The sequence below is a fragment of the Lepidochelys kempii genome, chromosome 5, assembly GCF_965140285.1.
Source record: "Lepidochelys kempii isolate rLepKem1 chromosome 5, rLepKem1.hap1, whole genome shotgun sequence".
NCBI classification, from domain to species: domain Eukaryota; kingdom Metazoa; phylum Chordata; order Testudines; family Cheloniidae; genus Lepidochelys; species Lepidochelys kempii.
The window spans coordinates 126,973,863-126,988,716 of record NC_136384.1 but is presented as its reverse complement, the minus strand read 5'-3'; the positions used below and the strand labels follow the sequence as shown (position 1 = coordinate 126,988,716).

The following is a 14,854-nucleotide window of genomic DNA, read 5'->3' as shown; positions in this document are numbered from 1 at the left end:
CCCTGCTGCCTTGAAAAAGGTCTCGCCTGAATCAGCAGACAGGCTAGCAAGAAACCACTCCACAACCTGACTAATCCATTTACCTCCTCCTGTTGCGTGCAGGTGTGTTGCATCGTTCCCCTGAGAAGTGATGTTGGTTGGGTCGAGCTGAAGGAGGCTGCCTATTTGATGTCATCTCCCATGGTCGCATTGGCGGTGATGGGGCTGGTGATGCTGCTGTATAGTCAAAGACTGAATGAGAAAGGCGTTGTCTCTTAGGACTCGGACTGTCTTCACTCTATGCAAATGCAAAAAACAAACGCACCTGAGTGAGTCATACCCCACACACACAGTTTTGTATTATTACTGCAGTTTACATCTGTGGAGGAAAAAATTGAAGTAGACCATATACATTCAAAACAAAATACCGCATGAAGTTAAATCTCTAGTTATCACATCATGAAGGCAATGGATTCTACAATTATTTTATGGCTTCCCCATCACAAATACATTTTTATTACAGAATTCAGCGCAATATTTTAAAAATTCTCATGTTGAGGCAGAAACAAAGTTGCCAGAGATACAAAGCTAAAAAATGTTTGTTTCAAGAGAGTGAGGTTTTTTTTTTAAAATGTATGGGATCTTCAAAAAATGTTGCTGGCTAAGCACCAATTTCATGCTAATAGGATCCATATTTGTCAATCATTAAATAGTCCGCCATATGGAGTTCTAGCTCAGCATGTGCACCCCATATCCACCAGGAGGATGCTCACTATACAGCTTATTAGACATCTGATTTGTATTCAAGCCAATTTTAGTTTTGCTAACTCAGCTAAGATGTGTCTCTTGTCCTTTAACTTGTTAGCACAAGACTGGCAATTAACAAGTGTAAAAAAAAGTTGACAAAAGCATCAGCTAAATCAATGTAATTTTTACTTTAAAAAGTTATTTGGTTGGATACCTTTTCCTGATCTGACCACCTAAAATTTGCTGACACAAAAAATTCTAATTGACTACAGGAGGCCAAATTGCTCCAGTAATAGTAATTAGTATTTACTCTTCAAAAATCCCTGTCTTCATAAAATATACAAATGTATATATTTCATCTGCCATTGTTTATGTTATTTTTATTAGTTTCACTTAATGTTGCATTTCCATTTTCGGAAGAATACTGGTTTGGCTTGAATACTTTCTTCATCTCTGACAATTAACCACATCTCTTTTACCTTCCTGTTTCCTTTTCAGTTTAGGGATATGCACAGTCTTTGTATCTGTTTTAGGCTAAGGATTTTACTTTCCTAAGTTTTTACTTTAGGGCCTTTTTGATCAGCTCCCTTTTTCCCCCAATCTCCCTTTCTAAAGCTAAGTGCATAGTGACAGGTTTATTTTTTATATGAAATTCCTCCCTGAGGATGCAGTACTTAAATTATAATCACCAATAGCTGTTAAGCTGTAATTACTTTTTTGACCAACTCCTGTATCTCAGTTAGGAATAAGTCAAGAAAAACCTTTCCTCTTGTGTGCTTTAGGACTAGGTGTTCCAAGTAGTACTCTAGTAAATCAAAAATAAATGGAGTACTTGTGGCACCTTAGAGACTAACCAATTTATTTGAGCATAAGCTTTCGTGAGCTACAGCTCACTTATGAAGGTGCCACAAGTACTCCTTTTCTTTTTGCATATACAGACTAATACGGCTGCTACTCTGAAACCTAGAAAATCAAGCAACCATTTCCCTAAATGTTGCCCCATTGTGATGGTTTAAAAGTTTGGATACTGGTAATTGAAGTTTCCCATTATTACCATTTCACTGAGTTAGTTGCTTCTTTGATCTCCCTCAACACTGTACATTCAAAACCCTCTTCCAGATCAGACCACCAACAGCCTACCTTTACTCGTGGTAAGAAAGGAGAAAAGGGTGCAGCATAAAAGCATAGTAAGCAGTACCTGAGCAGTACTTTTGACATGCTTCAAGTGCCTACTTTGATTTTTAAATTGATGTTTAACGTGTTGTGAAGAACGAGGTAAGCCACGAAGGCAGGGTTCTATGGTTGATGGACAAAATGAGAGTTTTCAAAGACAGTCTTGGAAACAGGACGGTATGCTTCAGGTGAGTGGGTCAGATCCTGAGAGATATATGAACCGACAGATAAACAGGGCAAAAAAGCCAGGCACACTTGGAGGCTATAGAGAACCATACGAAAATAAACAGGTGCAAATGGGAGGATGAGACAAAAGGGTTCAGTGAGCTGGCAGAGGGGGCAAAGCCTAGTGAATGGTAACAGGTATTCATTGTATTAATCTCCGTTGGTGAGAGAGAGGCGTTTTCAAGCTATTGTTTGGCTAACCAACTTTGACTGGTAATGCCATGTGTCTGGCACCTTTCCTTAGCACTAAATTTACTCTTAAATACCCCTACCCCGCCCCCTACCAAATGTCCAAAAAAGCATATTTATCCTGGAACACTGGTTCTTTTGATTATTTTGTCTCTGAAGAAATGCACTCCAAACACAAAACAGCTCATGAGTTCATAGGAGATGGCAGAGATGTATCAAACTAACAAGCTGCTAGGCAGTTACCCTTCATCATTCCAAATTACTATTTAGTACATCTACTCCAAACTCCATAATATGTACTAACTGCCTTCTATGTTAAGCAACAGTATTTCCATCCCAACTTGTCTGCCATTAGAAAGCAAATAACAATAAAATCATTTTCTGAACTACATATAAAAGCAAGCGTTTAAAACCTAATTATGTTTCTCTGAACTGGAAAAAAAATGACCTAAAGCTAAATCCTAACTTCTTCATAAATTAGTGTCATTAAGAAAAAAAATTGGTACTTTTTCTTGGCTTTAATTAAGAAACCAATTCTCATAAGATGATTGTAACAGGGTTACAAGAGCATATTGCAAAAAGTAACATGGAATTAGTGGCAGAAACAAATCCCATACAAATTAAGATCCATTTACATTTCAATTACACTGAACTCATGGCAGAGCCTATCACAAACAGTATAATTTTGCAGTCTATAAAACCCTAAGTTGGCCAATGCATTGCTATATTTATACAGTATGTCATTTGTTGCAACATTTACATCTCCCCAAATTTCATGCCAATATTCAACAGGCCAGCTCAGCGTCCTTGGTCTACCTCCTTTGCTGACAGGCCATTCTGTGTTGTCTGATTTTACTGCTGCCAAACAAGCAGCAAGAACAGAATGATGAGGGCCTGATAGCTGTGGAAGATCCAGTTTATTTTTATTACGTAAATTAAAAATTGACATGACAAAAGCCAGGAACTAAAAGATGACATTGTTTCAAACATGAATTTCTAGAAGAGCAAGCAACATCTGCACAAAACACAGAACATTTCATAAGTCAAAGCACCAATGCCAGAAAGACTTCATGATAGTCATCCCATGTTACTACTGAAAGAAGAAGATGAAGTTTAGTGCCAAGGCAGAATTAGGGTTGAAATTAAATCCACAAGAGTCAGGAAATTCACAATTAATGTTCCCCTAGCAAATCTATAGCCCTTTCCTTGTAGCTGTGCACTATGATACCTTATCATGTAGAGACACCAGTAGCGAGCCATGTCACTACTGAGCAAAGAATTAAACCCGTTTGTAAAATGTGTCCTTCTCTTATACTATTTAGTATGAATTGGCGTGAAATCCTGATACACTGTTGACGAGACCATTCATTATGCTTTCGAATACTTTTTACAGCCATTCTGAATAGTTTTATGTTAACGTTGCTCATCTTTGTGCTCTTATGAGAAAGGATAAGTTGCTAGTTTAGGCTTTTTATAAAAGCAGAAGTTTTTAACAAGACAATAATATTGTCGTAACATTTGATGTAGCCTCCTTTCCCCCTTAAGTTGTAAAGGTTATGTGGAGCTTTCTGTATCTTAGTAGTTGTGTGCGCCAGGTGACACAGCTTGAAAATGTTACAAAACTTAGACAAGGCCCAAGATGCCTCACCCTTCCTGATCTCCTGCACATACCGGCAGAGCTGGGTCCTGCAGATTTACCCAGAAGGGAAACCCTGCACCACTACCCTCAGGCCTGGCTTCTGGGAGTGTGAGCTGAGTCTACCCTGCAGTCCTCCACAAGATCTTTGGTTTCAATTTTAGTTAGTGTCAGCGAAATGAGGCTTCAGATTTACTTGCTGCAAGAGAGAATGGGGATGGCAGGGAAAGTCCATTTGTTTCCCTCCCTCCATCCCCTAAACCTGCACTGCACCACATGCTATTGAGAATCACTGAAACTTCGATAATTTATTCACCCCAGGGTGCACTTATGCACTGGATCTGTTACCCCTGTGTCTCAATAACGGAGCTGGCAGCATGAAGAGTCAATGAATGAACCACTGAGATAAATGCTTTGCATCCCAGAGCAGATGGATGACAGAGCTGCAGTTGAGCCAGCCTAAGAGGGTTCTTAAAGCAATGATCCCAGACACTGCTAGGAGGCAGAAGGGAGCCATCTCCAAATGCCCACAGAATAACACAGTAAGGGACCTCAGGTGGAGGGAACGAGATCAACATAGACCCTTCTCCAGGCCATGTGACTAAAGGAGGCTGAAAAGCTGGGAGTGAATTCCTGACAGGAGTAAAGGAGGGAGGCAATACCCAACAGAAGAGACTGTTGCTTTTGGACCACACTTATCCGGTTTGTAGGTTTAGGGGCACAATCCTTGATTAGCCTGCAAGATGTCATGGGGTCAGAGCCCACCTGAGTCCAAGGAGTGTACTTTTTTTTAGGCCTGCACTGGCATGCAGACAGACTAGAGATGGAATAAATGTTTCTGAATATAGTTTATACAATTCTGTACACAAATTCACAGAGTCCCATGACCATTTTTTAAAGAAACTGATGACATACAGTAGAATATCATTTTACCTTAGTTTTTAAGCACTGTAATGCCTCCAAATAAATAAATATTTATACACTCAAAATTTGAAACCTCTTCCTAAAGGAAGATCTTTCAAATAAAAGGAATCAAAGATGTGACAGGTATGTCCAGGTTTAATGGATAAAGACCATTAGAGCTAGGTGTTTCTCCTACAGGAAAACATGACATGAAAACGTTCAAAACTATGTTGAACTTTGAATCTGATTATGATCTTCTGACAACCAGTTAAACTGAATTAAATTGAGACGTCTGTACCTCATTTTCAGCCTGCAGACTCAGGACAATACTGTATTGATTTGTATTCTGACATTACAATCAGAAATTAAAATTTTTTAAAATGAATGCATAAGCTATGGGGTGGTCAAACTGCGGCTCGTGAGCCACATATGGCTCTTTTACAGTTAAAGTGCAGCTCCCGGAACCCCCTCCACTCCCCCCCATTCCCCACCTACCACATTGAGATGGGGAGGGAGAGAAGAGACAGAGCTCGGGACCTCTGCCTTGCAGCAGGGTGGTGAGGTACTGGTTTCTATCCAGCAGGGGGTGTGGGGGGGTGTCTCAGGGCTTTAGGCCCATGGGGTGCGCCTGCCAGGGCTTGGGGCTTCAGCAGGAGCAGGACTGAAGCCCCGAGCCCCACAGATGCCTCCTGTGGGGCAGAAGCCCCAAACCGCAGCAGGCACACCCTGGCTCTCAAACTTCTGAAAATTGTCATATGCAGTTCAGAGGGTCAGTAAGTTTGGCCACCCCTGGCTTAGCTCGTATAGAACATAGAAAAACTGTGGGAAACCTGCCGTGAAACCTCAATGCCTTGGAATACATGGATTTTCTACTTAAGCAGATCTGTCGTTGCTGCTCATGGAGTACAGCTCATCTCACAGACCAACAGGAGCCAAAAATGCTACTGACAGGACAGCAACACGGATGCTGATATCTTTGTCAATTATGAGCAGGGCAATGGGGTTTAGCAAGTGTCACTTTAATATAAGGTTTTGTATTTTACAAAATTTTCAGTTTATTTTAAAAGAAATGTACCCCACATCTTAGATTAAAACAGATCCTGAATCTTCCTCCTCCTGCAAATTCAGTGCTATCAAACTACATAAAACTACTACTTCTATATTAGACACCAACATAATCACAAAAAATATAGTGTAATATATTTATTTTATTCTCCACAAAGAATTATTCATTCAGTGGAAGGATGGAGTTTTACCAAATCAAACTGATTTATGTCAGTTTTTGCACAGCTGAAGATACTTGTACTTCATAGTCTTACAGCACAGCCACAGCGCGCACTACACTATCAGAACACACAACCTAGCAGGTCTTGGTAATGAAATTGCAATCTGTATCAGCGACTAAAAAAATAAAGTTTATGAAGATTTATAGGCAACCAGATGCTTTTAAGAAATTAACAGCTAAATATTCCAAATTCAGATTTTTCTGTACAAAATTAGAAGCACTAAATCTGAATTTAAAGATCTCACTACTCCAGGCAGATAAAGGTAACACAGCAAGAGTCTTGTGTTTGCAGACATTCAGCATCACATGGCAATACTGTAAACAGAGCTCCTTTAAGAAGTTTTAACATTATCTGGATGTTTGGGGTGCAGCAGTGAGGAAAAGCTGATCATATCAAACTACTGAAATAACCAATGACCTGGTACCTGACTTACTAGCCAGCAAAATATTAAAGCTACCCTCTTTCCTGTCCTTCCTCTGTCCCCTTTCCTTCAATTTTACCCAAGTTTTCTTTTTATCAGGTTTTTTTTAAGGAAGGTGTGATGGGTTGCCCCTCTTCAAGATGCCACCTGATGTGCTGAGATACCACTGAGCCCGCCTATTCTGCCAGCATGGGCCCCCTTTAACCTATCTTGCTGAGCCAGGGTCTTAAGCCCACTCCAGCACACACACAGGCAGGGACATACTCAACTGCAGAACACCACAAACACCGAGATCAGCTCTGAGAGGACTCAGCTTAAGAGACTTGCCCCACCACTCAGGTGCCCACCTCCCTTGGAGTGCAGACCCAAAGGTATATTATGAAATCCGCCTCCTCCCTCAACATGGAGGGAGGTATGCACACCCTCTTACCACCCTCACCCCCAATTATGTATTGCACAAACTGGGTTATATTATAAACAAGAAATAAATTTAACAACCATAAAAGGTAGATTTTAATCACAGAAGAATCAGAAGACTAGGGTTGGAAAAAGCCTCAGGAGGTCTTTAGTCCAAGCCCCTGCTCAAAGCAAGACCAACCCCAAATAAATTATCCCAGCCAGGGTTTTGTCAAGACGGACCTTAAAAATCTCTAAGGATGGAGATTCCATCTCCCCTAGGGAACCCATTCCAGTGCTTCACCACCCTCCTAGTGAAATAGTTTTTCCTAATATCCAACCTAGACCTCCCCCACTGCAACTTGAGACCATTGCTTCTTGTTCTGTCATCTGTCACCCCGAGAACAGCCTAGCTAAGGGATCGGCAACATTTGGCATGTGGCCCGCCAGGGTAAGCCCCCGGGCCAGTTTATTTACTTGCCACGTCCACAGGTTCGTCCGATTGCGGCTCCCACTGGCAGCGGTTCGCTGCTCCCAGCCAATGGGAGCTGCGGGAAGCGGCAGCCAGCACATCCCTTGGCCCGCGCCGCTTCCTGCAGCCCCCGATTGGCCTGGAGTGGCGAACTGCGGCCAGCGGGAGCCACGATCAGCCGAACCTGCAGATGCGGCAGGTAAACAAACTGGCCCGGCCAACCAGGGGGCTTACCTTGGCGGGCCACGTGCCAAACATTGCTCCTAGCTCCATCCTCTTTGGAACCTCCCTTCAGGTAGTTGAAGGCTGCTATCAGGGAGTTCCTCTTGGATAGCCCATTCTAGGTAAAGATCATGCAGTATGTAAACCTTTATGCTGGCTAGAAAAGGCTTTATGAGGCTGCTTCAGAGCCTATTAATCCTGATATTTAGTTGGTCTGAGGTGGTCACTACAGAACAATGGAATGCACATCATTCTCCACATGGGTTAAGGGCACTGCTTCTGCAGGATTCCTAACTCCTGTTGTCAGAAGGAGGACCCAAGTTTGGTCTTGAATTTAAAAGTGGTTCAAATCAGAGAACGGGGGAGGGATAGCTCAGTGGTTTGAGCATTGGCCTGCTAAACCCAAGGTTGTGAGTTCAATCCTTGAGGGGGCCATTTGGGATCTGGGGCAAAAATTGGGGATTGGTCCTGCTTTGAGCAGGAGGTTGGACTAGATGACCTCCTGAGATTCCTTCCAACCCTGATATTCTATGATTCTATGAACAAGATCAGGTGCCCCTTCTATTTGCATCTGTTACCGTGTCACCCCCCTTTCACTCTATTCACTCTGCTTTCTCAAACTGCAATCTTTAGAAGTTTTTCCTGCAGGAACAAGTCCTGACAGAAAAAAAGATGTTCCGTCAGCCTGAAAGAATTTTCAGCTTGGGACCCACCCCAGACAAATCAAGGTGATCTAGCAAAACTTTCAACAGGTCACAACTTTACAGGGTGTCTGCTCCTCTTCAACTCCTTAGAACACATCTATTGTTCTTTCTATAGCTCTTTCCAGAAGTATTAAAATGTTCCCTTCCCTGAAAATCTCCACCCACCTTTAGTTTAGTCTCAAATACGGTCATACCTCTCAGAGACACAAACTAATTTAAATAAATGTAAGCTGCATAACAATGAACAACACCGCACCATTTTCACCCTCTGAATATAGTGTCCCTCTGGAGGATAACTTACGGCTTAGTCGAAGGATAAGATTTTAAAAAGCATGCCATTGAAAGGCACACTAGAATAAGAATAATCATTTTCTTTGCAATACCTGCTTGCATTTTCTCACTGGCCACAGGGCCATGCAAACAGTAACCCAGGCAATCAACTGTGTCACATCTTACTATACTAAGCAGCTGACCAGGTAAAACAACCGGTCAGCTTGGAGGACCCAGAACCTGGAAAAGTCAGAAAACTTTCTTTTGGGGGGAAGAGGTGTGGGAATTTACTGGTAAGGAACATCCTGCATTTTAGAAGTGTAGTTAAGGATAAAGATGAGTCAAACTGCACTCAGACCTGTATGGAGGAGATACAGACAGCAAAACAAAACCCCTAAACAAAACAAAACAAAAAAAACATAAAAGCTAAGTGTTAGCCAAATAAGTAAACAAATAAAATTAATAAGTGAGAGGATAAGACTGATTTTTAAAAACAGAATTAGAAAATTAGTGGAGGAAGTGACCAACAGATGTCCTACATTTGTATTTTAATAAAGCATTTGATATGGTCTCAAAATCTTAATTAAAAGATAAATTCACACTGGTTTGGGAAGGATCACTTGTATAGATTGAAAACTGACTAAAAGACAAAAAATGATAAATGACAATATCTGTTTAGGTACTTGTAGTATGCACACCATCATTATAGTAACTGAGCCCCTCAAACTTCCTACTAAACTTTCATTTGGTTGGCAGTGTGAAAAATCCTAGGATGCTAGGGGGCATACAGTGGAGTACCAGTGGGACTGATGTCCGCAATAGTTTGATAAAATCTCTTTATTAATCTGGAGAAAAGAGTAAACATACGGTAAGATTTGCAGATGTTACTAAATCAGAAAGTTGTTAACATCCATTACAATGGAAATACAAGAGGACAGACAAAAAACTGTGGGTACAAAATAACGTGAGATTTAGTTTGGAAAAATGTAAGAAAAAAATCGGTGTGAGCATAATCCTAAATACATACACGCGGAGTCAGGGAGAAATCTGGAAAAAAACAACACTGAAAGACTGATGCTTGGCATTATCAGTGTTAAATGGGTGGATGTCATTTTGCATGTGGGCAAAAGTTTTCATTCGAACCCCAAACATCTTCCCCAGTGCCTATCCCTGCAGACTCACCCCACAATAAAAAGCTGTATACATAATGTGCAAACTGTGAACACAAGAGAATTTTATTGCACAAAACCACTATGAACAAAGCATTTGCATTATATTTTATCCATCAATCCCAGCACCTGACTGGGCCACTTAATTAGCATGCTGTTCTTATCTACTTAAAATCATATTTCATCCTTACCTTTCTATTTAATGCATGAAAAACAGCCAGGTATAATTTGATAGCAAACTACAGTACAACACAGGTCACAAGGGTTGAAGGTATAATTGCACTACCCTTCCTACCTGCTGCCAGACACCAAAGGCATGTTAGATTTCTCCAGAGATATCAATTAATCTTAGCCCTTATTTTCCCCCAGGCCTTGAATCTGTGTCTGCAAATCATTTACAAAAGCCAGTTGTCTAGCCTGCCCATCAAATCTGGGGCAATGCATATTTCAGTACGCTCCCACAGAAGCTCTCACAACCATGTTATTCCCAGACCTGGGCCTCTGATATAAGCCCATGAATGTAAACTTAACAGCCTTCCCCTCTTCACTTTCAAAGAAAGTCGGCTTCCCTTCCTCGGACTCAAAAATGTCCCCTTCCACTGGCTACACCCGCAGTAATCCTTCCCCCCACCTGCCTTTATAGCCCACACTTATTACCCGTGTGTGAGAAATCTAATTTTATCAATCTCTAATTAAATATCTTGTAGGAAGGCATGTGAACTGAGGAGAACTGAAATGGTTACTTTTTTTGCATTCCTTGGTATTTCAAAGTATTGACAAGTCAGTGCTATAGTTAACACCCCACCCTCTATTTTTCCACTGTAGAGACCAGTACTGCACCAAGGAATTCGTGGAGTAGGGAAGAGGGTGGGGGACCTCAGGCACAAGATGCCAAGTGGTGGAACACTGGCCAGAGAGCAAGGAAAACTAAAACAAAACAGACAAGAACTTTTCCTGGACATCCAAGGGGAGAGGAAAAAAGTCCAACAGAATGCTACAGGTCAGGGAGGACAAGACCAGAACTACTAATTTTCTGTAAACAGGCTAGGTTCAGACAGGCAGATAGTCCAGCATATGTTATTTCATAAACAAGAGGGAAATCAGACTTGAGGACTGAATTCCAGAGAGAAATATTTAATGATGTGAAGGCTGAAGAAAATATGATAGCACAACTGTCCCTGCAGCTAGGCCCTGTTCTTCCACCACTTGTCTAATATATACCACTGACTCAGACCACCACCACATATTGAACTGCCCTAACCTTCCAGCTCACTTATGCCCATTCCAAAGATATTCCAACCCATTACATGAATGAGGAAGGGAAAACTGGAATCTCCAAGCCATGCATTATGTCCGCTTATTATACAATCCCTACTGCCACTGTGGCCAAATCTGTTATCCTAGCTGGACATTACAGCTGGCTTCCATGTTTATTATACAAGTGAATTCTGAAAGACTAAAATACAGTATAATTTATGTTCTCTTTATAGGGATGTGATTTGCTGTACTGACCTTAAACTCCTTCAACCTAATTAATACAAGTTAATAAATCATGAGAAACTAGCACATAAACAGCTGAAGTCCACCACCAAAGTACAGATACTTCATGAAGCTGCAATCACTAATTATTGCCCCATCAATATATGTAGTTACCACACCATACAAATCAAGTCAATGGGATAATTGATAAAGCTCACATCTAAGACAGAGAAAGCAGCAACAAGGTAACAAGAAATGCCTTCACAAAAACACAACTGGTAATATTTAGTTTGCAGATCTACATGATCCATTCTAGTTTGCCCCTATCACTTTGAAATTATGTGCCCAGTATTTTTAATGTATACAGCACACTAACAGCTAAGCTGTGCTAACAGAAGCGACAGCCCACATGCAAACAGTTTGTCTGGCCTACTGTACTTAAGTGGTGCCAAGTCCTGCTGACCCTAACTCCATTGTAGAACATCGTTTTTGCTTCTACATATATTATGCAAAACTGCAACTGGCAAATATTTCAGCGGCTACACATTCCTCTCTGATCCATCATCATGAGTCAAGACATTTCCAGAGAAAAAGCAAGGTTGTGCCACAAAAAGATCACTCCTGGAACCTGAAGGTCATCTTTGTTTTGTTGCTACTGATTTTATAGATTTCAGAGAAGAAAAAAGACGTGTCACACAATGCATACTACGCCAAATCAGGAGTAGTCCCCTCCGCCCCCCTTTTGATCTTAGCACTGGGTTCCACTTCAGCACTGAGTGCTTCATGGAATGTTGGCTCTCTCTCCAAAACCCTTGACAAACCTTTTCCCCTACTGGTACTGATGCTAGGCCAGAGGCAGAAAATAAAGTACTCCTTCAGGTGAGTGAGGGAGAATCACAAGGGAACCCCTAGCTTCTTCATCCATACAGAAGCAGCAAATGAGAAACTGTATGTCTGTGCACCATCTTGTATGTGCAGTGGTGAGAGCTGGACGAATCTTAAAACACACTCAAAGGGGCCTCTGTGACATAAGGATAAGGAAAAATATCCATATAACAAGCCTATGGAGCAGGTGCCTGTGTCTCAAGAAGCAAACTGCGTCACCACCCTCATCTGCAGAGCGTACGGCCAAGAAGACAACATCTGTGTATTTGGTTTCATGAACCATAGCAAGAGTGGTTACATGGGGGTCACCCAAAACCACAGTGGGGAACAAAGCTCCCTTTTGATAAGACCAGATATTTTTGAAAATATGGCATCATGACTTTTCTTGGCCACTTTATCTGAACATCCATGAACCTGCCATGATGGCCCAGTGAGGCCTACATTACCACTAGTTAAGTACCCCTTTACTGTCAATGTATTCCTGAGTTTGAGGATGGAGGAAGTGGGGAAAGGTGGAGTACAACATGGGTTCACAGCAAGAAACCCAACTGTTTAAATCCCTTAATCTCTGGCACATTGGCCTCCATGATCACATGCTCAGAAGATTATTCAGACCCCTCCTAAACAGGTCTTTTTCACCTAAATTTCTAGGATTCACACCTGAGTGCATTTTTTCCTCTGGGCAAGAGAGTCCTGTTTTGGCAGCTCACTTGTGGTCAACGCGCATAATTCTGCAACAAGATAAGCCAAGCTCTCACAGCTCAGGAAAAAACTAGTCTATAAACACACCAAGCTACTGATACTAATGCCAGTAACGTGTCCCCACAAAGGTTTTTGATCTTGTCATCTCACCATTAGAACAGGGGGGCAACAGGAGAAGAAAGATGGAGAAAGGCAGTTCTCCCTCCCAGGAGGTAAAATATCACTGAGAAGTGAGACAGTTTTGATACATGGAAAACATTGTTCAAACTAGTCTTTGAAAACAATATTGTAGGAAAACAGTGGTCTGCTAGCAAAATATTTCAAATCTGCACAGAGATTTTCAGGTTTGGGAAAGGTACTCAGAATGTCACACCCAAATACAAGGTGAAGTGAGCAGTTAACAGCCAACTGCTTAAAAGCTCATCTCTCGCGCCAACAAAATTGAGTCCAATAAAAGGTATTACCTTACCCACCTTGTCTCTCTAACATCCTGGGACCTACATGGATACAACATCACTGCAAACAACAAAATATTTGTGAAGATTAGCTCAAGAAAAAAAAATCTGTAGAATAAGGCCATTCACTATGGATCAGTATCCATTAACAACGAATAGTGTCACACTGGATCACACCGGTCTATTCTGTCCCTGACAGTGACAAGTGCCAGGTGCCTTAGAGGAAGGAGGCTATGTCTACACTACACAGCTTTTAGAGACATGACTGTGCCACCACAGCCGTGCCGCAAAAAGTCGCACAGTGTACCCACTCTCCTGCCGACAACGTGCTATTCACACTGGCACTTGTTGCGGCAAAACTTTTGTCTTCGAAGTGGTGGTGGTGGTGGTGGGGGGTTAACTCCTCTGAAAGACGAAAAAAATTGTCGTTCTATTGCCAGTGTAGACACAGCCAGAATGAGAAATCATATCATGGACAATTATGAAATAAACCAAATGCTAATGAGGTTAGCAAGAAGCTTTCCTTATGAGGAGTTTATATCCTGAAGCATAAAGGTCTATATTCCCAATTTATTTATTTTTAGTCTGCATAATGTAACTCAATGTTCTTATTTTTCCATGTCTTTCTTTAATGTTTCCTCTTTACTGTATATAAGCTGTCAGTCCCCTCAGGCCCACCACAAAGAACAAAGTTCAGCCGTTTTCTATCAATCACACATCTAACATAATGCCAGAGTGCACCGCCAGAGTCTTTAAATATATACACCTTTTCTACAAACCAAATGAGATAAAGGTTTTTTTGGTGGTAGAACAATGTACTTATTAATGTTACTACTTATTTTTTCTTTATTGTGGGTATGAAAGGAAAAAAGTGCAATCATATTAAATCTCAGCGTGACAGGTGAAAAGCTCTTGGGATCTATAAGTAAAACCAGACATTTCCTTTTAATATGCTCTCAAAATTCTAGCCCTAAATAAGCCTTAAAAGGAGCTACTAAGAAAGGCAAATATATGCAATAAACTTAAATTTAAAAGCAAGGTTCTTGTGGTCGTAGATAAAAATGCAAGTTTGGGAGTCTGTGAATAAAGTGACTATTTCTAGGCTTATACAGTATGCTTCCTTCAGGACAGACACACACAAGATAGTCCAACTGGATTTATGGCTGCTAAGTGAAACTGAGACACTGCATGCTCAACTTCCGGTATTTTACAAAACAATTCAGCCACCTCAGGCCAAACTGGCAACATGCACACTCAGACCACCACCACAGCCCACTGGATCCCAGGAATAAGACATCTAGAACAAACACCCAGTCCCCACTAGAGGGAAGTGGGAGATGGCTCCCATTTTCTGAGTGCTGACTGAGTGTCAAATTGTTCAGTTTTTGGACAAGAGAGAGGTCAAGTTGAGGGATCTAGAGGAGCAGGGGGCCCACTGAAGAAAAAAGAAATTCTAATGTACTCCTCCAAAGATTTGTAACCAATCACAAAGAGAACCTAAGTACAAAAGGTAATCCTGTTTCAGCTGAAAGAAACAGGAA

General features: G+C 41.4%; 1 protein-coding gene across 7 annotated transcripts in view; it reads right to left on the bottom strand.

The window, feature by feature from the left end:
• The window catches only part of RNF38 (ring finger protein 38), a 196,379-nt gene that overhangs the window by 49,307 nt on the left and 132,218 nt on the right, over positions 1–14,854 (bottom strand). For all 7 annotated transcript variants that reach the window (XR_012159143.2, XM_073345754.2, XM_073345751.2 and 4 more), the window contains one exon: positions 84–277. Coding sequence is in view for 6 of the 7 variants with exons in the window: in XM_073345751.2 (XP_073201852.1) it covers positions 84–277 (194 nt within the window). In the remaining variant the exon portion in view is untranslated. The remainder of the gene's footprint in view (positions 1–83; positions 278–14,854) is intronic.